Below are 27,095 nucleotides of genomic sequence, written 5' to 3'. Positions count from 1 at the left end.
ATTTGGAAAAAGATGAAAATAATATGCTTGGGAACTGACAAGGCGTGGAAGGGGGGGTCATAAGGACAGCACTTACCCGTATACCTGAGTGCACGCCCTCCCCCGCACGGGATTGAGGTTTACTTGCCCCTACATTTGCCAATTTTTAGAAGAAAAAAAATATTTCAAGAACTTGTCACAGTAACCTTATATACATACATTGGGCCGTCGTAATGGTCGCAGAATGACTTTCAAACCATAAAAGCTATTATAGCTCTATGTTCAAACTTAGCAAACCCGAATCTTAAATAGTGACCCTTTGTCTAAGTATGTACTCCGTTGCGTAATAGTTGCACTCTCCCTTCGCAAACGCTTTGAGGACATAAAACCCACTCCCTTTCCAAAGTGCATGAGTGAAGGAAGTTGTATCACAAGCGCAAACATTCCCTTTTTTATCTATTAGGTCTATAAACGTTAGGATACTGTATTCCAATACAATCTTGAAAGCATCGCATGTCTAAAAATTCCTCTTTAGGCTGTCATCTCCAAAGTAACAACAGGTAGAATTGTTTCATCTTTTTTTCTTCCAGTAAAAAATATGCTGTTTGATCTTAGCAGCCACCTATATAATCCTGAACACGAGAGCAAGATAATTTTGTAACTTCCTACGACGCAAGAATGATAGCTATCATGGACTAGATTCTATTGATATGGACACAAATTCTGATGCCATGGAATGAACTTCATTTTTCGCATACTTGTCTTTCACGATTTTTTAACGTGGGAATTAGCCCCACGCTAGACATCTATGGCGCGCCGTTTGACCAATAATTCAGATAAACACTGTTTATCGCCGATAAACACTGTTTATCGAGAGAAACTGTGTTTATCAGTCGAAAAACATAGTTTCTCTCGATAAACAGTGTTTATCGCTTGATAAACACGATTTATCGCCGATAAACACTGTTTATCGAGAGAAACTGTGTTTTTCAGTCGATAAACATAGTTTCTCTCGATAAACAGTGTTTATCGGCGATAAACACTGTTTATCAAGAGAAACTGTGTTTTTCAGTTGATAAACAGTGTTTATCGCTCGATAAACAGTGTTTTTCGGCGATAAACACTGTTTATCGGCGATAAACAGTGTTTTTCGACGATTAACAGTGTTTTTCGGCGATAAACACTGTTTATCGCCGATAAACAATGTTTATCTGATTTATTGGGCAAATGGCGCGCACTCGTACTCCAGATCAGTGCAGTGCCGTATCACCGTATGCACTACTACTCCGCATGTGCGTGCCGGCACCGTATCGGCACTTTACACCGTATATATACCATGCATTGCATGCCAGCGCGCATGCAGCATAATCTACACCTCACTGCTCATGAGACATGACCACGATCGACATTTCCGCCGCTTATTATTATCAATATCATATCAGGAAAAGTTTCAGCTTGGAACCAAGCTTTTCTTCACCGTGTACTGCAGGTAAATACAATAATTGGCTTTTACCAGAATTCCCCACCAAAACGTAGATCTAGTACTAGTAGTAGAGTCTAGTAACTGCCATTGCCAGTCATGCCTGGTGTAATCCGTTGGTCGCCAACGTGCCATTTAATGTAGTCCCGTCCGTTAGTATTCGTGACCAGTTTCTAAATTTGCCAACGCATCAACTCGTGAACGTTAAAGGGGTTATTCTTATTCTATTACTATACTTGCTCTTGTCTCTCATACACCCCCTATCTTATTTTAAGTGTTTTAATACGTACGCACGTCATTTCTAATGAATTACCCTTGAATCGCTAGTAGACTACTAATTATTAGTACTATTAATACTAGATTCTACTATTACTTTTAGTACTAGTAGGGACGGGTTGTCTGATCGCGTATGCCTACTGACTACAGAGTACAGACTAGTACTAGAGTCTACCAGTAGTAGTAGTACTAGGCCTACTAGTACTACTAGACCTAGTACTGACTTAGACCGAAAGCTTCATGCAGTCTCTGATATCGACGGTTGTTCCGCTGAGATTGCATCTGGCTCCTCTGACCGCCTCTATACATAGACTGAAGTACGGCTATGGAGTAGTGTGGGGAACGAATGGTTCGGTTGAGCCGGACCGCGATGAATGAGATATGCAACGAGTTTTTCACTCTTTACGTCTTCATATATCCATTTTGGCTGCAATATTACACTGCATATTAATAAAAATTAAAAATAACACGGAAACATCCACTTTGACTTACGATAGCTTGCTCATTTAGATCCTAAATTAATGATTAATCCGAGAAAGTCTTGTACTCGTTGAACTTGTAGTCAACATGATTTGTTGTCAGCCATCTTGGTTTGAGTAGATGAATATTCATTTTTTCTTTTCGAACGTCCAATAGCTACGTATGAGTCAGCCCGGCATGAGCCGGTGAAGTTTGAATATTCATAAGCCCAATATCAACACGTGCTCTGATTGGCCATTGGGCTTGTTTTGGTCGGTTGACCCGGAAATATATCGGCCGGGTCATGTCATAGATTACCAGTTCGAATGCATGAACGTACCGTTTCCTTGGTTCTGAGTAGCCAGGCGGCTTCTAGAGAGTAAAAATCATTTACTAACGTAAGGTCACTCTCATGAAGCCAGGGCTTCCTTCATATACTTTTGTGTGTACCACCAAAAAACCTGAAACTTTCGCCCCCGAGATTTCTACTTTCTTTCTAAAAGATCTAGCCCTAAATCATGTACATGGGATAAAACTTCATTTCCGACATTTCTACGCTCTCGTTGTTATTTTTGAAAAAGAATTCATCAAAAAAATGAGAGAAATATTGTGTAAAGACGGAAGAGACTTGCCCGATGTTTACGCCGCCATCTTGTTTTCAATTGTTCTTCCCCAACGTTACCCGACGCACGCGTCTGTAACGTTGGCGAAGAACAATAGGAAACAAGATGGCGGCGTAAACATCGGGCAAGTCTCTTCCGTCTTTACACAATATTTCTCTCATTTTTTTGATGAATTCTTGTTAAAAAATAACAACGAGAGCGTAGAAATGTCGGAAATGAAGTTTTATCCCATGTACATGATTTAGGGCTAGATCTTTTAGAAAGAAAGTAGAAATCTCGGGGGCGAAAGTTTCAGGTTTTTTGGTGGTACACACAAAAGTATATGAAGGAAGCCCTGGCTTCATGAGAGTGACCTTACGTTAGTAAATGATTTTTACTCTCTAGAAGCCGCCTGGCTAGTTCTGAGATAAAAAATGGATAACTCCTATACGTAAGTCCGTAAATTTCGCATTTGGAAATAGATCTAGGTAATAAAACTTTGAGAACTGTACATAGGAAAACAAAAATACATATTTTTTTATATCTGATTTATAAATCAGAAAATTAGATCTAATTAAGAAAAGTTTCGGGGTAGAAAGTGGGTCACAATCGGCTCAATCTCTCCCCGTGGTGCGAGGCGTACGGGGTACTGTCTGTGTATGGGGAATGTCAACAAATGTCAGTTTTATTAAAGAATGACCCATACCAGACGGTTATTTCTGTCTAGTACTGACTCTACTACTACTACTACAACTACTAGTAGACCTACTACTACTAGTAGTAGTATTATTAGCACACATAGCTGCACCGCTATCCTGGCTGTGTACATGTATTAAAACCTGTTTTATTGATCTCAACATTTCAAACACCACTGTACAAAACTAAATTGATTTCACGCAAAATCGGTAGATCGTAGACCTAGATCTACTTACAATTTTGTCAACTCACCGATGTTAAAAAGAATAATTTAAAAATTAAAATCGTGAGTCCACTGTCAAACTTGCTTACAGTTTTATTGGCATGGTTGTGTGCATTTGTGTGTTATTAGTATTAGCACATGGTACGGCGCTAGAGTAGAGGTCCATACGCAGTATTGACTCTCTATGCTTTGCTGGAGTGACTATGACCCCGTAACTCCGGCATAGAGATACCCTACTAAAACAGACCTAAAAATCAAGTAAATCTTCATCTTTTCTTCAAATAATGGCCATGATTTAAAAGTCGTTATGTTTCTTAACTGTTTCGTGTCAATTTTCTTATCTTTCTGGGAGTATTTTTCCATAAAATGAAGACTTTTAATATACACTTTGCCACGGGATTCACAATTGCATGTTTGGTTGTGTCATTAGTTCCCCATTACACCTTATGTTAACTCTGTACCAATATGGACACTGAGTGTGCTAAGTTGATCGCAGCAATAGAAAAACAAAATTTTGCAGTTCGAAGCATACAATTCTCGAATTATGCATAGCTTACAAAGGGAGTTGTAGGCACTGAGGTGGTAGGCACTGAGGTGGTAGCTGAAGAAGTGGTAGCTGAAGTTGAGGCAGGAGCTAAAGCTGAAGTGGTCGCTGAGGTTGATGCAGGAGCTAAAGCTGCAGTGGAAGCTGAAGTTGAGGCACGAGCTAAAGCTGAAGTGGTAGCTGAAGTTGAGGCAGGAGCTAAAGCTGCAGTGGTAGCTGAAGTTGAGGCAGGAGCTAAAGCTGCAGTGGTAGCTGAGGTTGAGGCAGGAGCTAAGGCTGAATGAAAAGCTGATGATGGGCGAATGAAGATAGTGCTTCGATATCTTTCATTTTTTAGTTCCTTGGGGGTCTTTACATTTATGAGAACAAGCTTCTTCTGCTTGTCTCTTTTGTAGATGTTGAATGGACTTCTTCTTAATATGGGAAATAATTCCCATATGTCCTCCTTAAACTGCACCTCGTCCAGTTCTAATTCCAATTGTACCATGCTTATGCCTTCTTGGGAAACACAAGATGGTGGGTATCCTGAAATGAGAATGCAACATAAAAGATTAGCAACAAATTGAAGCCAATCAAGGGGTTTGGGTTATTGAAAGAAATACTTAAATTGTTGAATATCCCACTATTTTGTGTCAAATATGGGTCAGAGCTTTCAGCCGAATTCCATTTTGACATTGTGCTTTTTCAGCAGCCATTTTCAGCAGTGTAAATACGCCATTAAACTTTTCAGTAGCAGAATCTGACTCTAGGGTAACCCATGGAAATACAGGTAAAAGTCTAGCAATACACACAAATTGGTGTTGCTCCCAAGTGGGATGAAGGGTACCCTTTGACCATGAATCTGTTGCATTTATAAAAAATTCCAACTTTGAGGGCTTTACATAAGACGATTTCTACGATTGCGCTCATTTTTTAAAGATTTGTTGAGGAAAGGAAGGTCTCCAAGAATATTTGAGCCTAATGTTATTTCATTTGGAAGCTATGGGCTTCAAAACATGCTTTAACAAAAACTTTGACTTGCACCCTTAGGTAATGCAAAGTTTTGAGAAATTTTGAAATTGGATGGATAGTTATTCTTTAAATTTTTTATATATTTGGATGCCCCTGTGGATGTATTAGAAGCACTAAAAAATTTAGCCCCTAATCACTTCTGCTTTCGAGCAAATCGAATAATAAAAATTATTTAACCGGTGCTCCCGGTAAATTTCAGATATTTCAAATAGCGCCTAAGGCCATTCCATGGTAGCTGCGACCATGAAAATCTCAGAATATGCAGTTCCGATATATAATTTCCAAACGGGAATAGCAAATCGGTCAATTATTGTCAAGAAACACTGTTTTAAAGCTAAAGTAATATCAGTCCTGAGAGGGTGCTATACAACATAAAGGGTTTAGAATTCCAGAAACGAAAATATTACAGGACAACATTCATACTCATATTGCAAGAGAGTGGGAATTTATGTAGAGGATATTCAAAGAAACCTACAATGTGTAAACAATCTTTATTTAAATATATATTCTGTTAATGTAATTAATTGTATATTTATTTCTTATTTGAATCTTTAAAAACAAAACATCATTAAGGAATTTCATTTTTTTAATAATTAAATGAAAAAACTGTTAAAGGGATAGAGCTATTCCGGAATAAGATTGCATTCAAAGAAATATTTGTTTTTACATTTATAAACACTAGAAGGATCTATGCTTATATTCCCTTCCCCCTCCAATATGAAGTTATTGATTTGGTTTCTAGAATTGTGCATAACTACTAAACTTTCACTGTTTGTCCTGCATCAAGTGAATCACCTGTACTTACCATAGCCTGCCTCTGTCTGCGCCTGATGTATAGGGCATGATTCTTTCTTTTTCAGGTTTGGCACTGTAGCTCCTTCTGCCAGGCAATACCAGATGTGTGAGACCCTTTTCGCCGGTGGGCCCCTTTTCCTCTTACGGCCTCTCCCTTGATTGCTGTTAGCGTTGGGCCCGTTGACATTTATCTGCTGCAGAGCAGTCAGCCCTCCAATCGCCGTTGTCAACCTCCGATTCAGCAGCTGCCTCTGGATTTGGAAGTCATTGTCCTGGGAGAATAAAACAGAAGTAATGTGACAATCTCTAAACAAGTCAACGCAAAGCGTAGCATCCCCTCACCGGGTACAAATGGCCTATGTACGTCAGAACAAGTTACCTCCATTAGACTATACTATTAGATAACTAGGCAAGGAAGTTAACCAAATTTTCGCATACATTAGGTAATTTGGCAAAAATAATGAGCTATAACATTTGACTTACATACTCCGAAGTAGAACTTAGGCTTTTAAAAATTTTATTATGTAGTATGTACCTTCATATCAAATTCCTCAAAATCCGTCAAACATTACTAAAGTTATCAAAAGGAAATAATTAGTGGATAGTGAGGATACGTCACAGATACATGAGTGAGTTGCCAATTTGTGTAGTGATTTTCAAAGTTTTTCATGTCATTAAAAATTCATAACTTTCTTATTAGTTATCCGATTTTGCTCAAACTTTTTTTGATTGGTTTGTCAGATTTTTCTGGTTGTATTGAAAGTAAGTTATTTTTGGAGTGAACTTGGGCTTTAAGAGTTAAAGGGATAGTTTTTTTTGTGCAAGACTGAACTTTAGCAACCAAATCCTGAACAATAACATTACACACTATATACATGTAATAGATAGTACTCCACCATGCTCGAAAGCCTGGTATAACAAATTACAAACAACTACGAAAAAGCCTGTTATCAAATCAAAACGAGCCGTTAAAACACAAGAGGGGGCTAAAAATGCATTGCTATAGTTTCAACCATTTCTTCACACAAAATTGTGCATGTATTGTTTTGTTAAATTATTATTAAATAGAGAGATCATCAACAACTGTTTTCTGCTTCTTTAGTCAACTCAAGGGTAAATTATCAAAATATGCAAAAACAAATGGCAAATCGCATGGGTTGTTACAAACTCAAGGTGAGAGCTGGTGCACTGTAAAAAAAATCTTTGAATCAGTAGTTAACACTTAATGTATTTAAGTAGAATTTACAATTTGTAATTATTTTTCGTTGTTTTTAAGTAGTTTCAACTTGTCTTTTAATTTACTTGATTTACTTGATTTATTTGGGTTCAATATACATTTAAGAAAATTCACGTATTGATAGCTTGCTTTGATTGAGTAAATCTAACTCAATTAGGCAAAGATGATTGTTACTTATAAAATCATGTTGAATGTACTTATATTTTTCAATTAACGCCATATTTAAATAATGCATGAATATTCATTAGAGCAAGTAAATGTTTTTTTTTTTTAAATAACTGTCATATCTATTTGTGTTTGAAATTGTTTTGGATAAGGGTGTGCTAACTATTGTATTCTTTTGTTGAATCAATGAAAAGGCAATATTAAATAGTCATTTAGCAGAAAATTATTCTCACTGTTTTATTTGTAAGAATGAAACGATCGCGTATAAATATAAATGTCAGTACCTATACATGTACAGGTAAGTGACAATTCACAAAGTCTAATATTTGGATAAAACATGTCTAAAATGAAAATGATGCCACCAAAAGTGGGACGATGGGGGAGCGGACTTTCGAATCACGAAAGTCCACTCCCCCATTTGATATTTTCAAATATTTTGTTGATTGTTTTACTTAATTGAATTAAGTTATTGTAACTTAATTTTCTTGAGTAAAATGGAAGCAAAGAAAATAAGTAAATTTTACTTAAAACTGCCAAAGTCATAAATACTTGAAAAAATTAAGGCAATTTTTTGCCACAATTTTATTAAGTAATTTCTACTAATTTTTTTTTACAGTGTGGCTTATTCACAAGAAAGCCTTTGTATTTCTTCTTTGAATAAAAGATTAAGTAACTCAGAAGTCTGAAGTTAACTTACATCATCTGAATCTTCTAGTGGGTCAAATGCCCCCATCGGTAGTGGTTCCACCATTCTGAGATACAAAGAAAAATTGAAACAAAGTTAGGAAAATGTACGTATGGTAGACCTATTAGTATTACCTGTATAGGCGTAAGCCACAACAATTAAAAAACTGTAGGCCTACTCTAGGGAAAAAACTAAATTATCAAAGCCTATGTTTTCTACTCAGTCTCATATACTTTATCACATAGGGTCTAGATCTATCACTATATACGTACCTAGGCCTAGGCAACACTAGTTTGAAATTATTTACATGTACCAGTGGCGGATCCAGGGGGGGGGGGCCCGGGCCCCCTCCCCTAGAAAAAAAACAGGTAAAAACACCCTTTTTTTGAAAAAAAAGAGAAGTTGGGCCCCCTCCCCTGGCGCCCAAGGGGGGGGGGGGTGGCGGTGGAAAAAAAAAAACCCTTCCCGTAGGGAAAATTCTTTTTCGGGTGCCAAAAAAAAAAAAATGTGCTCACTACCCCTGGCGCTCAAGGGGGGGGGGGGTGGCGGTGGAAAAAAAATTACCCTTTTTTTTTGGCTCACACCCCCCCCCACTGGCACGATTTTCAAAATTTTCGCACGAAGTGGGCCCCTTTTTAGGCCCCCTCCCTTGCCGCCGGCTTGATCCGCCCCTGACATGTCCCTATGCATGCCTTCCCTCTAATTTTATACAACATTATTTATAATGTAGATTACTAAAAAATATAGATCTAGACCTAAACACACACACACTAATAAATCATGCTAACACTAATAGTACTACTAGGCCTGGCCTAGATCTAGACCCTACTAACTAGACTCTGTCTCTAGACTCTAGATCTAGATCTAGGCAGGGAGGTGAGAGAAAGGAGGTGAAACTCTGGTAATTTATTCAAACGCATTCGTGAGTTCTAAAGCGTAACAATGGGATGTGTAACATTCCACTTGGCTTTGAAGTTCCATGCTCCGAACCGCGCTTCCACTGCGGGGACTTTCGGAAGCCAGGCACCAGTTTTACATTTATTACAAAATATTAAATTACCGGCAAAATTTCAGTGTATATCAAAAACTTTATTTGGGGATTGTATTGGGAATAGTGCATCAAACAAATTTTCAAATTTAGTACTCCGTCCTTCCTAAAATTTGTGTGCATGAGTTGGTAAAAGAAAAATTACATCCTGACAAAAACTCAATATTTTAGGATAATGCGCTAATTTGTGCATGTTCTAATGTCCCGTTATTTAATCCATGATTTACAATCTTTAATAACATTAAGTTTGCTAATGCGTGTTTTCGCGTGTTTTTTATATTTTTGAAGTTAAAAAAAGGATGAAATTACACAAGTTTGTGTTCGCTTGTTCTACTCTTTACACATTCAACAATGGATGAGAAATCATTGAAAGGGACAGCGAACAGTTGCTGGGATACCATTTTCTGATGTAGGAATTCTAAATCCTGAAATTTCATGCCCTCTTTTATCTCACCACCTGGTCAAACAGTTGCAGATTAGCGCATAACTTTTCGGCGGCATGGAGCATGGGGTCAAAGGAGAGCGGCTTGATTCCAGTCCTTCTCTATCACGTCCCTGATCTAGGCTATATTACTAATATTAAAGGAGAATGAAACCCTTGAAACCAGCTGAATCCATATGTGACTGCCTTCGTAAAACTTTCTACGAAGGAGTTTCGTCTACTTATGTCCAACTATTGTTATTCACAAGGCACAAGGAATCAATCAATGCTGGACTCGACTTGTTGAAATAAAACAAACTTTCGCTTTATTCAGTTAATCTCCAACACTGGTGACAAACTTCAGTCGTACTTTCAGTTATACTTCTATGCACCTTCAGATAACAATCTGTAATGATAATGAATAAACAAACAATAATAAACAAATGTTTCATCTTGAAATCATGTCAATTACTAAATCTAAGTTAGTACAACAATTACGATTACATATGATTAAATGAGAATTAATCTGACACTAATATAAGTGATCATCATACACTTGTACTATTATACCTTATAACATTAACCTAATTTAATAGAGTATAAAATATACAAGGAATAAAGTTAATCTATTGATTAAATCCTCGTATGAACACATCTACACTCACTTTGTGCTGTGCACTACTAAGTATTCTACCCAATAGATATTGGCCGGGTGAACATAACTACATGCCAACACAGTCATTCATTCAAGGTTTCTCCCTAAATCACTCCCAGAGGAAAGGTCTTTCTCTCCACGAAAGTTATGGTTTTGTTCTTAATAACAAATTGGCCATGTACGAACAGTAATCTACATTATCACAAGTTAAACATGAAACTAAAGAAGTAACTCTTTAGAGATGATTAGAGTATAATAAGAAAACAAACTAGTAATAGTTCCTACTATTACACTAACTCAGCTTATAACGAAACAGCATAACATTATTCTATCTTAAGATTAAAGTTAAACCAGATTAAAATACAAATGTGAACAAGCCCTGCATTTACAACGTGCAGTAATTTATCTACTCAAAAGAGAAAGTAAAAAGGGGTGAATGTGAAAGGGGCCACATTCCAAAGTAGTCATTCATAGACCCTGCTTCTACTGGATTAGCAAAAACAGACTCTCTTTGTTTCCCAATGAAACTAGACTTCTTGCTTTATGTATAATTACACCCAACTAATTCATTGTATTTAAAAGCCTTTTACATCTTAGCACTTCTAGATGGAAATGTATTATACAAGAACAATATTATGAGATCTATCAACATCAGTATATTCACCTATTCCTCAAATATACTAAACTGTACAACAAAGAAATCAACTTTCCTACACTATGCAATATACGTATTACACTCTGTTAACACAAACACATAATCTTCTCTAACTAAAAACATTCAAAACTATCTTAAATAGTAATATGAATTCTACAATATATTTACCATGTTAAATATCAAAACAATATTATATGAAATATGTTCTTACCGAATTGGGCCTTTGTAGTTGTCCACAAATAACAATTTACTTGAACTTTCTGCAACTGATTGTGAGTAGTACTTTACTCCATCACTCTGACTATGAGAATGAAAGTTATCTTTACTTCCAAGAAGATATTCTTGGAGAGAAGTTGGAGAACAATGAAATTACTCTACTATTAGCGGTGAGTCACACCTTCTGGGGAAACATATACCTCTTTGGTGGTATAGTCTTGATAATCAGACTCTTGATGAAGATTGGATGAGAGAATATAACATCACTACACACTGCTGTAGTGACATGGCTCCTTTAAATGTACCTACATTTACTAAATTAGCTTCAATTATTACGAATATAAAGTACAACAAATTATACCACATCATAATACAAATTAATCTTAAACAATACTTTGACCAATACTATACCCAATGGATACATACACACAATGCAACCTTTAAAACAGCATTCTAGCCTTTAGAATTATCACTGAACCATACATGAAAAGAAAAACAACAATTTAAACGCATCATTTATATCATCGTTAAATGAAAATGTAAAAGATAATGGCTCTTTGAGGGGGAAAGCTCCGAGTCTTTCGCGAGACAAATGGGATACTTCCACTTTACTACTGTGGATTTTGAGTGGGAATAATTACTGTTGATTGGGTAACAGAAGAACTAACTTGTTTACTGGTCTGTCGAATTTAGTTGGTGGGCTCTGGCGTTTGCCATTCTTATCTAACTGTCCATCAGCCATTAGAAGTTTTACCTTCCTAATTCTACCATCGGCACTAGGATATACATCTATCACCCTAGCTAAGGGCCACTTGTATCGTCCTCCCTCCTCTTCTTTGGAGATTACAATATCACCTATCGTTAAGTCTTTTTCTGTACTTGTCCATTTTCTACGCTCTTGCAGTCCCTGCAAATATTCTTTCCTCCATCGTAGCCAGAACTCATTGGCGAGGTGTTGGACGCGTCTCCACCACTTCCTAGAGTACACATCTTCGCGCTGGAAGACTCCTGGTGGGGGTAATATGACTTTGGGCTTGGCAGTCAAGATATGATGAGGGGTCAGTGGTTCTGGTGCTTCACTGTCACTTAGATTGGTTGTCGTCAATGGCCTGGAGTTGATTATGGCTTCTGCTTCGGTCATGAAGGTTCTGAAGGCCTCATCATCAAGTTGACTCCCAGATGATTTCAGCAATGGCTCTAGTGCACGTCGCACTGACTGAATCTGCCTCTCCCAAACTCCACCCATATGAGAGGCATGGGGCACATTCATCTTGAATGGTATCCAGTCACATCCATTCTCAAGCAGGTACTCTTGTACCTTTCCCTGGTCCATTTCAGACAGCGCTTCCTTCAACTCGTTTCTGGCTCCAATGAATGCTGTACCCTGGTCAGAGCGTAGATGCCTTACAGCACCCCGTCGATTCATGAAACGCCGCAAAGCGTTGATGAATGCACTGCTACTAAGACTGTTGGCAGTTTCCAGGTGTACACTTCTTGAAGACAGACATGTGAAGAGCACACCATATCTCTTGACTTCACTCCGTCTTTCCTTGATAAGAAAGGGTCCAAAATAGTCCACTGCACAATACGAGAATGGTGGAGAAGGCTCAACTCTTTCTTCTGGAAGATCTGCCATCTTTTGTTGGAGGGGCTGTCCTCGCAATCGTCGACATGTCACACAGGACGAGATGCATTGTGAAACTGCAGACACTCCTCCTATCACCCAGTATCCTCTCTGACGTAGCTCATTATGAGTAATGCCTCTACCACTATGTTGGGTCCTGTGATGAGCATCTCGGATCAGCAGTGTTGTGACATGACTCTTACGAGGAATAATCACTGGATGTCTAATGTTACTGGACAAATTGGCGCGATGTATCCGGCCGCCGACTCGAATCACCCCGTCATCATCTAGAAACGGGTCCAATCTGAAGAGGGCACTGGTTTTCTTCAGTGCCGCATTTCGAGTAGGTACTTCATGTCTACTCATTTCTCCTGTCTTATCTAGTTCTTTAAGAATCTGCAGCTCCTGCGTGAAGTTTTCTTGTTGTAAACCTCTAATGATGACCTTCTCAGCTTCCTGCAGCTCACTCACTGTCACAACCTTAGGGATCGTTGCTTCCACTGATCTAGACCTCGTTCTGGTATGCTGGTTAGCCCTTTTCTTCAGACTCGTCTTCAGCTGTATACATCTGGCTACTGCCTTCTTGGCAAAGTGCCAACTGGAGAAGCAATTCAAACGGTTGGATTCAAATTGCCCTGTACTGACCTTGGTGGTTGCTTCTGTTCTCAGGACTGAGGCATGCTTCACCTCTGGGTCGTGGTCATCTACCGTACATGGATCATCTCCTGGGGGTGCAAACAAACCATCATTCCACAGGAAATCTGGGCCTTGAAACCAGCAGTGGCTAGAAGTGAGCTCCTTTGCTGAGATTCCTCGAGAAGCTCCATCAGCAGGATTCTCCTTGGTATCAACATAGTACCATGCATCAGGGTCAGTCTGCTCTCGGATTGTCTGAACTCTGTTGGCAACGAAGATATGAAACCGCCTGGCTTCATTTTTTATGTATCCAAGAACAACCTTGCTGTCTGTCCAGAAGAACTCCTTCACAGAATCGTATTCCAGTTCCGACTTCAGGAATGTGCTGCTCTTGGCTGACAATGTTGCTGCTGTTAGCTCCAGTCTTGGAATAGTAATTGGTCTCAATGGAGTAACTCGGGCCTTTCCGATTACGAATGAACAATGCACTTTGTCATCCTCATTGATGAGACGGAGATATGAACATTGCCCATACCCATCCTGACTGGCATCAGAGAAATGGTGGACTTCTACCTGCTTGACCTTGCCGAACCTACTTGGTTTGTAGCATCTCTTGAGTTGGAGGTCACCTAGATGCTGGAGATCAAGCAGCCATTTATCCCATTCTGAACGCTGTTCATCGGTCATAGATTCGTCCCAGTCCATGTTCTGCTTGCACATAGCTTGGAGAATCCTCTTGCCTTTAAGAACTACTGGACCAAGAAAGCCGCTTGGATCATAGATTGAACTGATCGTTGAGAGAACACCTCGTCTGGAGAATGAGCTTGCCTTCACCTGCACTCTAAAGTTGAAGGTGTCATTCTCAATGTTCCAGGACACTCCTAGAACTCTTTCCAGCACAAGCTTGTCGACATCTAAATCCAGGTCTTGCAGGCTTTTTGCTCGTTCATCTGCTGGAAAGCTTTTCAGAACTTCTCTGCTGTTAGACACAATCTTGTGCAATTTCAGTCCTGATTTTGCACAGATTGCTTGACTGTTTTTCAGCAGCTGCACAGCCTCTTCCGCAGTAGGTCGTGAACTAAGACCGTCATCTACGTAGAAGTCTCTACGAATGAACTCTGCTGCACTTGAACCAAACTCTTCTTCACCATCTGTTGCAGCCCTTCTCAGTCCAAAGTTACTGCATCCTGGAGAACTAGCTGCTCCGAAGAGATGAACCTTCATCCGGTATTCAACAGCTTCCTTTGTTTCGTCACCGCCTTCATACCACAGGAACCGCAGCAAGTTCCGGTCTTCTTCATCTACGTAGAACTGAAGGAACATTCCTTTCACATCAGCCATGAAGGCAACTTCTTCCTTTCGGAATCGGCACAGAACACCAAGTAGTCCATTCATCAGGTCAGGACCTTGCAGAAGATGATCATTCAAGGATACGCCTTCAAATTTTGCTGAACAGTCGAATACAACACGGATTTTGTCAGGCTTGTGAGGATGGTACACCCCTGTGTGCGGAATATAGTTTACTCTGCCATCTCGAACCTTCAAGCAGTCATCTGGTACTCGTTCTGCGTAGTTGGTGATTACATCATCCATGAAGGTCTTGTAGTCATCCAGAAACTTCTGGTTCTTCCTAAATCTTGCAGATAGCTGTCTCCATCTTTTAACAGCAAGAATCTTGTTGTCAGGAAAGGTCACCTGATCTGACTTCAAGGGCAAGGGCATTTGGTAGTGTCCATCACTTCTCTTGCGGATTCCATCCTCCAAGATTGTCATGAACCTTGTTTCTTTCACTGAGAGTGGAGCTCCTTTTGGACTTGTCATTTGGAAGTCTCGTTCCAAGATCTTCAGTACAGACTCTGGTGCAAACACTTCCTTCGCTTGGCTTGAGTGCACCAAGTGGGGATATCCTTCACTTGTCTGAATCCTGTGGCAGACGGCATCATCACTTTGAGAACTCTGACATACTCTGCCGACAACGCCCCATCCGAGTGAAGTTTTCATCGCATACGGGTCGTCTTCTGCACCAGCGAGTACTTCTCGGGGTCGAATCGCTCTAGGACAGTTGTTTCCTATGAGCAAGGAAACCTTAATTGACGGGTTGTATGGCATCAACTCATCTGCGATTGGTGCTAGATGCCTCCATTTCCTCAGAACTTCTGCCTTGGGAATTTGTGACCGCTTGGCCGGAACCTCTTGTCTGGTGTAGCAGGACGGGAGTTGGACAACTGTAGACTTTTGGAAGTCCAAGACCTCAAGACCACTAATCTTTTGACAGCTAATCTGAGCACTCTCGTGCATTGTTGTAAGCAAAAGATCAGTCTCAGGTCCTTTAACACCCATTCTGTCGCAAAGACCACTGGAGACAAATCCAACATTGGACTGGTCGTCGAGGATCGCATATTCTAGGAATTCCCTCGATGGATCATCAGCTTGCCTCACCCAAACCGGCACAATCATACAATGGTCCTTTCCATCTTGGTCAGGAAGATCGCAGATGTTGGTACAGTTTGAGCTAGCCGATGATTTTTCTATCTTCTGTCGGTGTAGGCATGTCAAGTGGGTTCCCTTACACTTTTTACATTCCCGGCGTTGCTTGCAGTCCTTCCCAAAGTGGTTGCTACTTTGGCCACATCCCATACACAGATACTTCTTGAAGAAGAACGTCTTCTTATCCTTGTAGTAGATCTGCTTGAACTCTGGGCAGTCATCGATGTGATGGTCCTTATCACAGTAAGGACATGATGAATACTCCTTTCCATGTGCGGCTGTTGTAGACAGTGACCGACCTTGAAAGGTCTTCCCTTTCGGAGGTGCTGACTTTACTTTCGCCTCGTCTAACCTGGTGTATTCCAACTCTGGAATATTGGCCACTTCTGCTGCACTGGTGACGAAGTCTACAAATCTGGCAAAGGTAGGGTAACTGCCATATCCACATCGCTGCCACTTGGTCACCTCGTCTCTCCATTTGCGTTCAAGGTAGAATGGAACCTTCCTCAACAGCTTGACGTTCTCCTGCGGATAATCGAGAATGCCAAGGGAGTCAACAGTCTCCTTGGCAACGCTGACCTGCTGAAGAAAGTCCGCAAATGACCGCAATCCACTTGGATCCCGGTCTGAGATTCTCGGCCATGAGTTCAACTTCTTCATGAACGCTGATGAAACTACACTGGTGTTGCCATACCTATTGGCGAGAGACTCCCTAGCTTTCAGGTAAGCTTCATCGGTGCCAAGAAGAAGATAATGCTCCACGACCTTCTTTGGTTCACCAGTAACATATGTATGCAACATATGAAGCTTGGTTGCGGCATCTAGAGGCTTGGAGTCAACGAAACTTGAAAATGCATTTCTCCAGAGGGGATATCGTAATGGGTCACCATTAAATACCGGAACATCCACCTTTGGTAACTGACTGGCTGCCAATACTTGTTGACTAGTCGCATTTTGATTCAGCATCATGTTGGCTACCTTGGCAAGTGACTCAACCACGTTTTCCATTCCTGGTGAAGCGTTGGTTGGTTCATGCTTCACTTCACTCAGAGTGGCTGGAACTGGTGGGGCTTGGGTCTGGATCTTGCCCTCATCCGTCGATTGAGATTCAAAGAATCTTTGAACAGACTCCTCCTTCGTCTCCTCTGGAAACTTGATACTGGTGTTTGAGAGCTCATCTTCTGATTCTGCAAGTTCGGCTAATTTCTGCTGATGTTCTTTCTGCAGCTTCAACCGTTTCAGCTCCATCTGGGCTCTCTCCAACTGCATTGCTTGTTCATGCTCCCTTTGCAGAATCTTTATGTTGTCCTCTTTGTCCATAACATCAAGTTCAGCCTGAAAGGCCTTAATAAGCATCTCGCTTTTGGCTGATTTTCTGCTTGCTAGACTCCTAGCTGGTTTTGGATACTTATCCATCATTTCTGGCAGCGAAGAGGACGTCCTCTGAAGATCTACACGTGTAGCCTCGCTGACTAGATTTTTTCCATCTATGTTGGCCATGATGAAAAACTTTTGGGCAGTAAAGTTCCAAGTAGTATGTTTGGATGATTCCAGAACTTTCTGAACGTGATCCTGACTGGACGACACAAGTTGTCCGTTCGATTGTTATTGTGACTGCCTTCGTAAAACTTTCTACGAAGGAGTTTCGTCTACTTATGTCCAACTATTGTTATTCACAAGGCACAAGGAATCAATCAATGCTGGACTCGACTTGTTGAAATAAAACAAACTTTCGCTTTATTCAGTTAATCTCCAACACTGGTGACAAACTTCAGTCGTACTTTCAGTTATACTTCTATGCACCTTCAGATAACAATCTGTAATGATAATGAATAAACAAACAATAATAAACAAATGTTTCATCTTGAAATCATGTCAATTACTAAATCTAAGTTAGTACAACAATTACGATTACATATGATTAAATGAGAATTAATCTGACACTAATATAAGTGATCATCATACACTTGTACTATTATACCTTATAACATTAACCTAATTTAATAGAGTATAAAATATACAAGGAATAAAGTTAATCTATTGATTAAATCCTCGTATGAACACATCTACACTCACTTTGTGCTGTGCACTACTAAGTATTCTACCCAATAGATATTGGCCGGGTGAACATAACTACATGCCAACACAGTCATTCATTCAAGGTTTCTCCCTAAATCACTCCCAGAGGAAAGGTCTTTCTCTCCACGAAAGTTATGGTTTTGTTCTTAATAACAAATTGGCCATGTACGAACAGTAATCTACATTATCACAAGTTAAACATGAAACTAAAGAAGTAACTCTTTAGAGATGATTAGAGTATAATAAGAAAACAAACTAGTAATAGTTCCTACTATTACACTAACTCAGCTTATAACGAAACAGCATAACATTATTCTATCTTAAGATTAAAGTTAAACCAGATTAAAATACAAATGTGAACAAGCCCTGCATTTACAACGTGCAGTAATTTATCTACTCAAAAGAGAAAGTAAAAAGGGGTGAATGTGAAAGGGGCCACATTCCAAAGTAGTCATTCATAGACCCTGCTTCTACTGGATTAGCAAAAACAGACTCTCTTTGTTTCCCAATGAAACTAGACTTCTTGCTTTATGTATAATTACACCCAACTAATTCATTGTATTTAAAAGCCTTTTACATCTTAGCACTTCTAGATGGAAATGTATTATACAAGAACAATATTATGAGATCTATCAACATCAGTATATTCACCTATTCCTCAAATATACTAAACTGTACAACAAAGAAATCAACTTTCCTACACTATGCAATATACGTATTACACTCTGTTAACACAAACACATAATCTTCTCTAACTAAAAACATTCAAAACTATCTTAAATAGTAATATGAATTCTACAATATATTTACCATGTTAAATATCAAAACAATATTATATGAAATATGTTCTTACCGAATTGGGCCTTTGTAGTTGTCCACAAATAACAATTTACTTGAACTTTCTGCAACTGATTGTGAGTAGTACTTTACTCCATCACTCTGACTATGAGAATGAAAGTTATCTTTACTTCCAAGAAGATATTCTTGGAGAGAAGTTGGAGAACAATGAAATTACTCTACTATTAGCGGTGAGTCACACCTTCTGGGGAAACATATACCTCTTTGGTGGTATAGTCTTGATAATCAGACTCTTGATGAAGATTGGATGAGAGAATATAACATCACTACACACTGCTGTAGTGACACCATATCAAAGAGAAAAATCAAAGAAACATATTGTTGAAAGTTTGAGGAAGATTGAATGAATAATAAGAAAGTTATGAGCATTTGAATATTGAGATCATGCCATGTAGATCCTCCCATTGGCAATGCGACCAAGATCTGTGATGTCACACACGTACAACTCCCTCATTGCTTTAGTACTTATTTCACTTATATTCTCACTTTTATAGAATCTATCACAAGGTGAGGTGTTCTCTTTATGAGAGGACAAGTACAGAGGTTTCACAACATTATATCATTGATGAATCGTTTGTCATATGATTAGAATGAGTAAAAAGAGATGTTTTGGGGTATATTTTCAGTGTCCAAAAGGGGAGCAGTGGCGTAGACAGGTTCGTACACCTGGGGGGGATGACTGGGCTGCCAACGCTAGTGAGGGCGCGAAGCGCCCGAGCGAGGGAGCGAAGCGACCGAGCGGGGGGAGGGTGTGGGAGGGGGGTGTCCCCCCTCCCACGGTAGGGAGCTTTTGCAATTTTGAACTTGAAATCGTGCAATCTGATGCATACTTAAAGGTAAAATAACACACACAAGCGCGCATGCACACATACTCACACACACACACACACACACACACGGGTGCGCGCACCACACACATACTACGCCTTGAATGGACAGACATACATCGACAAGATCTACACACCGTGGCATACGAATACAGAATGGACTGACACATAGTATTGCATATTGAACCACACTACGTATTTATTTATCTCTGTGAATTTTGCTGTTACACCTCTTCAGAAAAAAAACCAATGTCAACTGTGTACACGCAGGTATAGTCTTTGTTGTCTTGATATGGGTATGTGGTTATGAATGAAAACAGCCTCTGTGGCCATTTGTGAATAGAACACATAAACAACAAACAAATAACAATATGTCTGTTCATTATAAAGCATAATGAATACGTACATACTATGCTTTTTTTTTACCTCAAAGAAACAGGCATAATATCCATAGATGGATATTGGCTGGCGGCTCATTAACATACAGATACAAAAAACATAAACAGTATCACTATGATCCATGGAGTAATAACTCGTGGTTATCTTTTGGTTTCCACACCACGAGATTGCGCGCACTGCAAAATATGCGCGATTAATCTTGTGGTTATCTTGTGGTTTCCAAACCACAAGATAACCACAAAATATACTTGTAAGATTTTCTTTTTTTTACCGTCTGAATTGGCTTTCAACGTGTGAATGCGGCTAATAACAATAAACACAATTACAATAATGATGAGGATTATTATTATCATCATCATAATTATTATTATTATTAATATTATAATTGTTATCATTATTATTATTACTATTATTATCATTATGACTTATTAAGTAACCAAATATCATTCCCAAAACCTGGGGGGGATGATTGTACATGCCATCCCCCCCACCTTGTGAGGTGGGGGGGATGCATCCCCCTCATCCCCCCCGTTGTCTACGCCCCTGAAGGGGAGAGTTGTTCGTCTGTGATATCATAGATCTTGGTTGCGTTGCCAATGAGAGGATCTCCATAGCATTAGTGATCTCGACATTCAAATGCTCATAACTCTTCTATTGCTAGTCCTATTTTACTCAAACTTTTGTTGATCTTATTCTTTGATTTTTCTGCTTTCACAAAAGCTAACTTGCTCCAAGAGTTTCATTCTCCTTTCATAACACCACGTAATCGTCCCAAACTGGCCAAAGTTGGGCAAAAGCAAGTTTCTGGGCTTCTATTCTAGTTCTAGACTATTCCCTTTTGCATAGATAACAGCTCATTCATTGATTAAGCAAACAAAACGCAAGAGTCACTCATGTGTAGGCCTAGGCCTACTTATAGTTTCAATTAGTGCACAAAGTAGTACACATGCAACAAATGAGAGTGACTTTTAAACTCACTGAGTGTGCCATGCATTCACTCAATTGTTATGACGTGTGCGCATGTGTGGCCATGTAATGATATAGAGTCTATGTGGTACAACTACAAGTACAACTTACAAGATCGGTACCATCCGGATCCCCCATACCCCCCCCCCCTCCCCCCTCGGGCCAGGGTAGCAAATGTCAATTTTATTAAAGAATGACCCATATCATACCAGACGGTTATATCTAACTAGCTACTGTAGCTAGCTAGCAGTCGCGATCGCGTCTCGCTTGCGGAATTGAACGACCGACCGGGCTGCCTGCGCTCCCGGGACCAGGCCTGCAGACGGGCGCGGCCGCGCCAGCCCATGCCATAGCACGGCATAGATATAGGGATTAGGGGCCCCAACCCAAGACCAAGTCAAGACCCAGAATCGTACCCGACTGACCGTTTGATTAATGATTCCAGACGGCTTTCGGAATTGCGCCAGAAAGATGTAGCAGAAATATGGGAATATCAGATCTGGGACTTACCTGGAGTTGGCTAAAATTCTGCTCAAGATCAAGAGAATCTAGTTAAACAGGTCCATCCCAACAACAGGGCAGTATTTTTAATAATTTAAAACGTGGTGCCGGCGCACGCACGTGGAGATCTAGAGTAGCTAGTACAGTGCATACGGTGATACGTACGGCACTGCAGGATCTAGAGTACGAGTGCGCGCCATTTGCCCAATAAATCAGATAAACAGTGTTTATCGCCGAAAAACAGTGTTTATCGAGAGAAACTATGTTTATCGACTGAAAAACACAGTTTCTCTCGATTAACAGTGTTTATCGCTTGATAAACAGTGTTTATCGCTCGATAAACACTGTTTTTCGGCGATAAACACTGTTTATCGGCGATAAAAAGTGTTTATCTGAATTATTGGTCAAACGGCGCGCCATATTATGTATGACATCTGGACATGGCATATAAAAATGGATCTGCAAGTTGACTGCAATATCAAGGGGGAATTTTGGACAGTGTCTTTGATACATGGAAAGCAATTGTATTACTTAACCTTATCAATTTAATGACACAGAGGTCTTGTCTTTCCAGTTTGTGTTCTTGCTGGTGATGTCGCTGCTACAGATGCCGTGTTGGCTGTTTTAATCGGATTGCCTTATACGTGCTTTCTATCGGTCCCTGTACATTACCATTCGGTATCTAATAATATTCGTGAGTATATTTCTGAAGTAGTTTTTACTGTTTTTTTTAATATTTTACTGTTTAGATACCATTTCAGTGTATAATTTACATGATTTAAACACGTCTATGTCAATATTCAATTGCAAATGTAAATTTATATATGTTTATATGTTTGTATGTTTTTAAAAAGGATGTCAAATAAATGAACATTATCTGAACATTATGATGTCTTTATTTTTACTGATATTCTTCAGGACATGAAACCATCAAGTACGAATGCATGCTCACTCTAAAAAGATTCAATCAATGCAGGTGAATAGGAGAAAGTGTGTGTGTGGGGGGGGGGGTATACAGTAGCAAGGCCAACAGATTGTTGTGGACACCAAAAAACGAAACTACTTTTCACCTAATATTATACAATAATCAATTTATTGAGTGTGTAGCATATAGGCAGGGATTTCTTAAAATTGTTGGTCCCTCGAATCATCTCCCAGGATGTTACAAATCAAAATACACCACAATTTCAATTAGTAAGATTATATATTTTTATATAGAAACGAAATCATTTTGTTTACGTGTTTGAAAAAACATTATGAAAATTCACTTACGTAAAACGCCCCTTTCACCATGCATGTTCATTAAGATGTCTTATCATACTGTTTATGGCATTGGAGGTTCAGAGGGTAAAAAATTAAAAGGATTTTAATTGCTTGGTCGCCTATATATACCTCGCTCGCACACTGCATTTTTATTAATCTCTAAATGGTGTTGCATCGTGTGCAGTTTCATTGCTGAATATGTGTAACTATTCTTCCAGTTCAGTATTTATTGTTCACCATGGGCTTAAAATGTAAATCTTCACTAGTAAAATTTGCAAATTTTCTCACCCGTTCACTGCAATGAATATACTGTATAGTTCAAAATATTCAGCTGCACACAGGTGAAGATAACAAATCAATCGCTTATAGGCATTGCGTATTTTCGGGGATGCAGTCTTTGACCAACATAATAGTCTCCCTAGCTTTAACTTTGCATTTAAATTTTACAGAAAATCCAATATTTCATTCAGAAAGTTTTTTTTAATCAAGCAAAGACAAAAAGATCTTTTCCCATATATGCCAGGCATAGACGGTAGATTCGCTACCTCGCATGCCACCCCCCTCCGGTTGAAAATTTATGACTTCGCCTGTGCTATCGGTTAACTTTCATCATCGTGATCGAGTGGTTTAAGGCAACGACTAGACATTTGAAAGTCGGGGGTTCAATCCCCGGCCACGGCACCTATGCCCGTGAGAAAGGCGTGCAATCGACAGTTATCCTGCATTCAAATAAAATAACGAAAATGCTGCATTCTTGGAAACTAGGTGTGCACATGTTTAAAAGAAATGAAATAAAATTCTAAAAAATATATATGAAATATTATGCATCTCTGTAATTGTTATTACAAATTAAGACAATTCCACTCTTAATTCAATTATGTAATTATATTTTATAACAATATTGTTTTTTAATCAGATAGCATTGGAAGCCGGGATTGGAAGTTCTCTAACCAGTCATGGTTTCATCGGGTAAACGAGGGGTGAGACGAAACCTCTTCTCAACTCGGAATTCATCCTTTACATCCCCCTGGTCGACGAACAAGGCACATACTACCCTCTTTACAATGCTAGCGGCTTTTATTGGCGGTCAAATCCTTCTCACTGGAGTATTTCTTCTGAGAGCAGCGCCCCCTTGTGACTGCCGATGCCAGTGGCGCCCGGACCTGGAGATGACGAAAGCTAAAGCAGGTTTGTAGAAAGGATTACTTCGTAATTAAATCAAGAAAGGGTATAATGCGTGTGGTCACTTCACTGAAAAATTATATCCTTTATGCTACAAAATACACTACTTGCATCTGTGTTTTTATAAAATAGGGTTAATTCATAACATAGGTCAATAATCGTTTAAAAGAGGGCACAGTATCAACAAATGTTTGTGTAGACCATCAATGATGTGAAAGTTGATTGGCTTTTCCTTTGGGGGATCTGAACCTGAGTGGAGACACTCTAACTGTTATGACGATTCTTGAGCAAATATTTTTATAAGAATAATGCTATGGTCAAACTATATTATTCATCAAAGGCGTTCAGTGTTCTGTGACATCTTCCCAGTATATCAGTATGATTTTTGAATTTGATTCAACTTTTTAACCTTTTCAGGACCTTGATGTAAAACAGTGTTTTTATACTGATCTTGTATTTTTCCTGAATAAATATATTTCAATAATAATAAAGTAATCAAAATCAAATCTCGCTCATGAGCAGCGGAAGACAAAGTGTTTGAAATTCATGGCTCAGTTACAATTAAATCAATATGTCTTATTAGTAATTAATAGCATAGGTACTCTTTGTAACACTATGCAATTTTGTATTAAAATAAAAAAATTATCTGATTCTCCTCCATTAAAGCCCGAAGCATCGCAAGTGTTTCAACAAAAATATCAGGTCATCATATAGTTGCAGGTATGGATATTTTTTTATTTATATATAGCGTGATATTTAGAAACAGGATTTTATCAACTAAATTAATTCAACTTTTGTAGGGAAGTTTTGACGGAAAAAATCTTAATCATTAGGACAAAGTAGTTTTCCCAGAGATGAGAAAAGTTTTGTTTTAATCATCTGGAAATTTTCCTTTAAAAAATATTTCGCCCGCATTAATCTGTACAAATAATTTCCCTACGGTAAAATCAGTGTTCGTTTACAATGTTGCAAGCTTCTTTCTATACCTTCGTCGCAGATGGCGTAGTTGCTGATGAAAGCTTCACCAGAGAAAGTTCTCACTCCGTCTTTGAAACAAATACACAAGACATACAGTACATTGACATATCTAGCCCCAACTTCGTTATTTTCGTTAAAAAATATGTGATACGCCCTTCCTATAAGTTCTTGTTGGGATGGTGGAAAGGTGTTCCCAAATGATTGAGTTTGATTTCATGTTAATGTATACTTTTCTATCTCCTTCATTTTGATCAATATTATCAGGGAACTCGCGGCCAAAGGACGCCATCAAACTTGACGAAGAATCTATTCCCAATCCAAGGAAAGTAAAAATACCTACTGACCATGCAGTTAAACATGTTGATTCTGACCTTACCAACAAGTCTAGTCATGTAGAAAAGCAGGATACCATGGATATGGAACCACTACAGGGATTCGGGATTCCCGATCCCTTTACCATCTTGACAACAACCAACACAGCCTTCAGCGACTTGACTGAAAATTGGTTGGAGAGCTTGCGACGGTTGGAACGTCCCTACAACATTACCCTAATCGCAGAGGACTACGGGGCTTACCAGTACCTCAATGGCCACAGGGACGTCATGGAGTCTTCAAAGCTACAGATCAACCTGAGATTCACGGACCAGAACGTGAGCCATTCTAATGCTCTTGGGTTCTACACCAAGGAATACATCCAGCTCGTCGGGAAACGTCCGCATTACATCCTTGACATACTGCGTACGGGAGCTGGTGTCCTCTTTGCTGATGCTGATGCAGTATGGCTGAAAGACCCTGTTCCTCTCATCACCGATACCTACTCAAAGTATGATATATGGGTGGCACTTGGTGAAGGAGGACAAATTCCTTGCCCTTGTTTCATGTACATAAAGCCAAGTCCTAGATCCACAGCAATGGTCAAAGCTTGGCAAGCCAGGATAGAAGATCAACTCAATACAACATCTCCTGAAAATGACCAGGGAGCTTTGGACTGGGTCATGCATAATCATATCCGATACAAGAGGTTACGGGTTAAGAAACTAGACATGACTGCATTCCCGACTGGACAGTCTATGTTCTTGAAAAAGGGCTGGTATGCAGCTCATAAGAATGAAATATTTGTTGTGCATGCAAATAAGGTTGGCGGATATGCCAAGAAGAAATTCGTATTGAGATGGAAAAAACTTTGGTTTCTTGGAAAAGATAAAAAGGAAAATGAAACTCGACCAAAAATAGATATGTGATTAATTATGTATTCTTTATAACAATTCAAATTTTAGCTTTTAGGTCTTAGGAATAAATAATTATTACGTCTATTCGATGCAAGAAGAAACCTGGCAACAAAGAAAACGCACAATCTAGCAATATTGTAAAAGAATAAAAGTCGTTCTTGAGGGCAAATTGATATTCTTTGAATTCAATGGGTATTTTTGTGGGGGTTAGGCTTTAGAACTGCTCACACATGACGTCATTAACAGGCCTAGCTATCAAGAACGGCGTTGTAATCATATTTGGTATATTTCATAGATTTGCTGGTCTTCGCAGTCTTGTATATGATTTCGTTTTTCTGCTTTCGCACAAAGGGTACTTTGAAGACATTCCAAGGAATTGGGGATATAAACATTGTAAAAGAGTTGCCATGGATACTGACATAAATTATTCAACATGATGGGGTCCCTGACACTTTAATGAGGCATTGCCAGAAACTCATGTTCAATTGCAAATCAAGCGTGAGTCAAAAACAATCAAATGTAATGGAGTGTTATTTGCAATAACGTCGAGTTGTATAATAGAGAAAAAATTGTATTTCCTATAACAGGACCTTTGCTTCATTTGTTTTTTCTTATTTGTACTTGAACTAATCGAAATTTTCTTACAATGCCTCCTGCAATCTGATCACATAATATCCTACAGTAATTTCATGTATAGGCTTAGCTTCTATAGCGATATGTTATGCTACATTTTCCAGAACAATTACAGAATTTGAAAGAAAGATATCGGAGAGTTGATAGAGGCAATATTTAGGATGGAAAGAAAATTGAAAGCCATTATAAAGAAATGGGGATGAAAACTCATTATGTTGCAATGAGAAAACATGGACAATGCTAAGATTAACAAATATACTCCCCAAATATGGATTCATGATAATTG

General features: G+C 39.1%; 3 protein-coding genes and 1 long non-coding RNA gene across 7 annotated transcripts; 2 read left to right on the top strand and 2 right to left on the bottom strand.

Annotated features, from left to right (window-relative positions):
* Nucleotides 1-1,353: 1,353 nt before the first annotated feature.
* On the top strand, nt 1,354-7,690 carry LOC135155857 (uncharacterized). Its single transcript, XR_010294980.1, has 2 exons — nt 1,354-1,468; nt 6,131-7,690. It is a non-coding gene; the product is annotated as an uncharacterized LOC135155857 (long non-coding RNA).
* LOC129270318 (uncharacterized) lies at nt 3,944-8,216 on the bottom strand. Its single transcript, XM_054907714.2, has 3 exons — nt 8,165-8,216; nt 6,076-6,337; nt 3,944-4,784 (listed from the first exon to the last, which is right to left on the bottom strand). The coding sequence occupies exons 1-3, from the start codon at nt 8,198-8,200 to the stop codon at nt 4,258-4,260; spliced, it is 825 nt and encodes a 274-aa protein (XP_054763689.2). The 5' UTR covers nt 8,201-8,216; the 3' UTR covers nt 3,944-4,257.
* A 3,161-nt stretch (nt 8,217-11,377) lies between these two features.
* On the bottom strand, nt 11,378-19,113 carry LOC129276757 (uncharacterized). Its single transcript, XM_054913164.2, has 2 exons — nt 18,827-19,113; nt 11,378-17,711 (listed from the first exon to the last, which is right to left on the bottom strand). Exon 2 carries the CDS (start codon nt 17,392-17,394, stop codon nt 11,785-11,787), a length of 5,610 nt encoding a protein of 1,869 aa, XP_054769139.2. The 5' UTR covers nt 17,395-17,711; nt 18,827-19,113; the 3' UTR covers nt 11,378-11,784.
* A 2,553-nt stretch (nt 19,114-21,666) lies between these two features.
* On the top strand, nt 21,667-26,762 carry LOC129269245 (uncharacterized). Of its 4 annotated transcripts, none has more exons than XM_064105525.1 (5): nt 21,667-21,707; nt 22,082-22,218; nt 23,704-23,975; nt 24,636-24,689; nt 25,212-26,762. In XM_064105525.1, the coding sequence occupies exons 3-5, from the start codon at nt 23,744-23,746 to the stop codon at nt 26,186-26,188; spliced, it is 1,263 nt and encodes a 420-aa protein (XP_063961595.1). In that variant the 5' UTR covers nt 21,667-21,707; nt 22,082-22,218; nt 23,704-23,743; the 3' UTR covers nt 26,189-26,762. The 4 variants fall into 4 exon arrangements, with proteins under 4 accessions (XP_063961595.1, XP_063961596.1, XP_063961597.1 ...); XM_064105526.1 differs by lacking the exon at nt 21,667-21,707 and adding an exon at nt 22,443-22,500 and having other exon boundaries at nt 21,915-22,218; XM_064105527.1 differs by lacking the exon at nt 21,667-21,707 and having other exon boundaries at nt 21,915-22,218; nt 23,708-23,975.
* Nucleotides 26,763-27,095: the final 333 nt, after the last annotated feature.

Source organism: Lytechinus pictus, chromosome 10 (assembly GCF_037042905.1).
Source record: "Lytechinus pictus isolate F3 Inbred chromosome 10, Lp3.0, whole genome shotgun sequence".
Taxonomy (NCBI): domain Eukaryota; kingdom Metazoa; phylum Echinodermata; class Echinoidea; order Temnopleuroida; family Toxopneustidae; genus Lytechinus; species Lytechinus pictus.
Note: the sequence above shows the minus strand (reverse complement) of the source record. Positions and strands in the feature narration are given on the sequence as shown.

What these genes read in the sequence shown, in the direction of transcription:
- LOC129269245 (XM_064105525.1), top strand. Translation starts at nt 23,744, where the DNA reads ATGGTTTCATCGGGTAAACGAGGGGTGAGACGAAACCTCTTCTCAACT. An exon ending in GATGACGAAAGCTAAAGCAG is followed by an intron (nt 23,976 to 24,635) that starts GTTTGTAGAAAG and finishes CCTCCATTAAAG; the next exon opens with CCCGAAGCATCGCAAGTGTT. An exon ending in AGGTCATCATATAGTTGCAG is followed by an intron (nt 24,690 to 25,211) that starts GTATGGATATTT and finishes CAATATTATCAG; the next exon opens with GGAACTCGCGGCCAAAGGAC.
- LOC129270318 (XM_054907714.2), bottom strand. Translation starts at nt 8,200, where the DNA reads ATGGGGGCATTTGACCCACTAGAAGATTCAGATGAT. An exon ending in CACTAGAAGATTCAGATGAT is followed by an intron (nt 6,338 to 8,164) that starts GTAAGTTAACTT and finishes TTATTCTCCCAG; the next exon opens with GACAATGACTTCCAAATCCA. An exon ending in GCAGACAGAGGCAGGCTATG is followed by an intron (nt 4,785 to 6,075) that starts GTAAGTACAGGT and finishes TTCTCATTTCAG; the next exon opens with GATACCCACCATCTTGTGTT.
- LOC129276757 (XM_054913164.2), bottom strand. Translation starts at nt 17,394, where the DNA reads ATGGCCAACATAGATGGAAAAAATCTAGTCAGCGAGGCTACACGTGTA.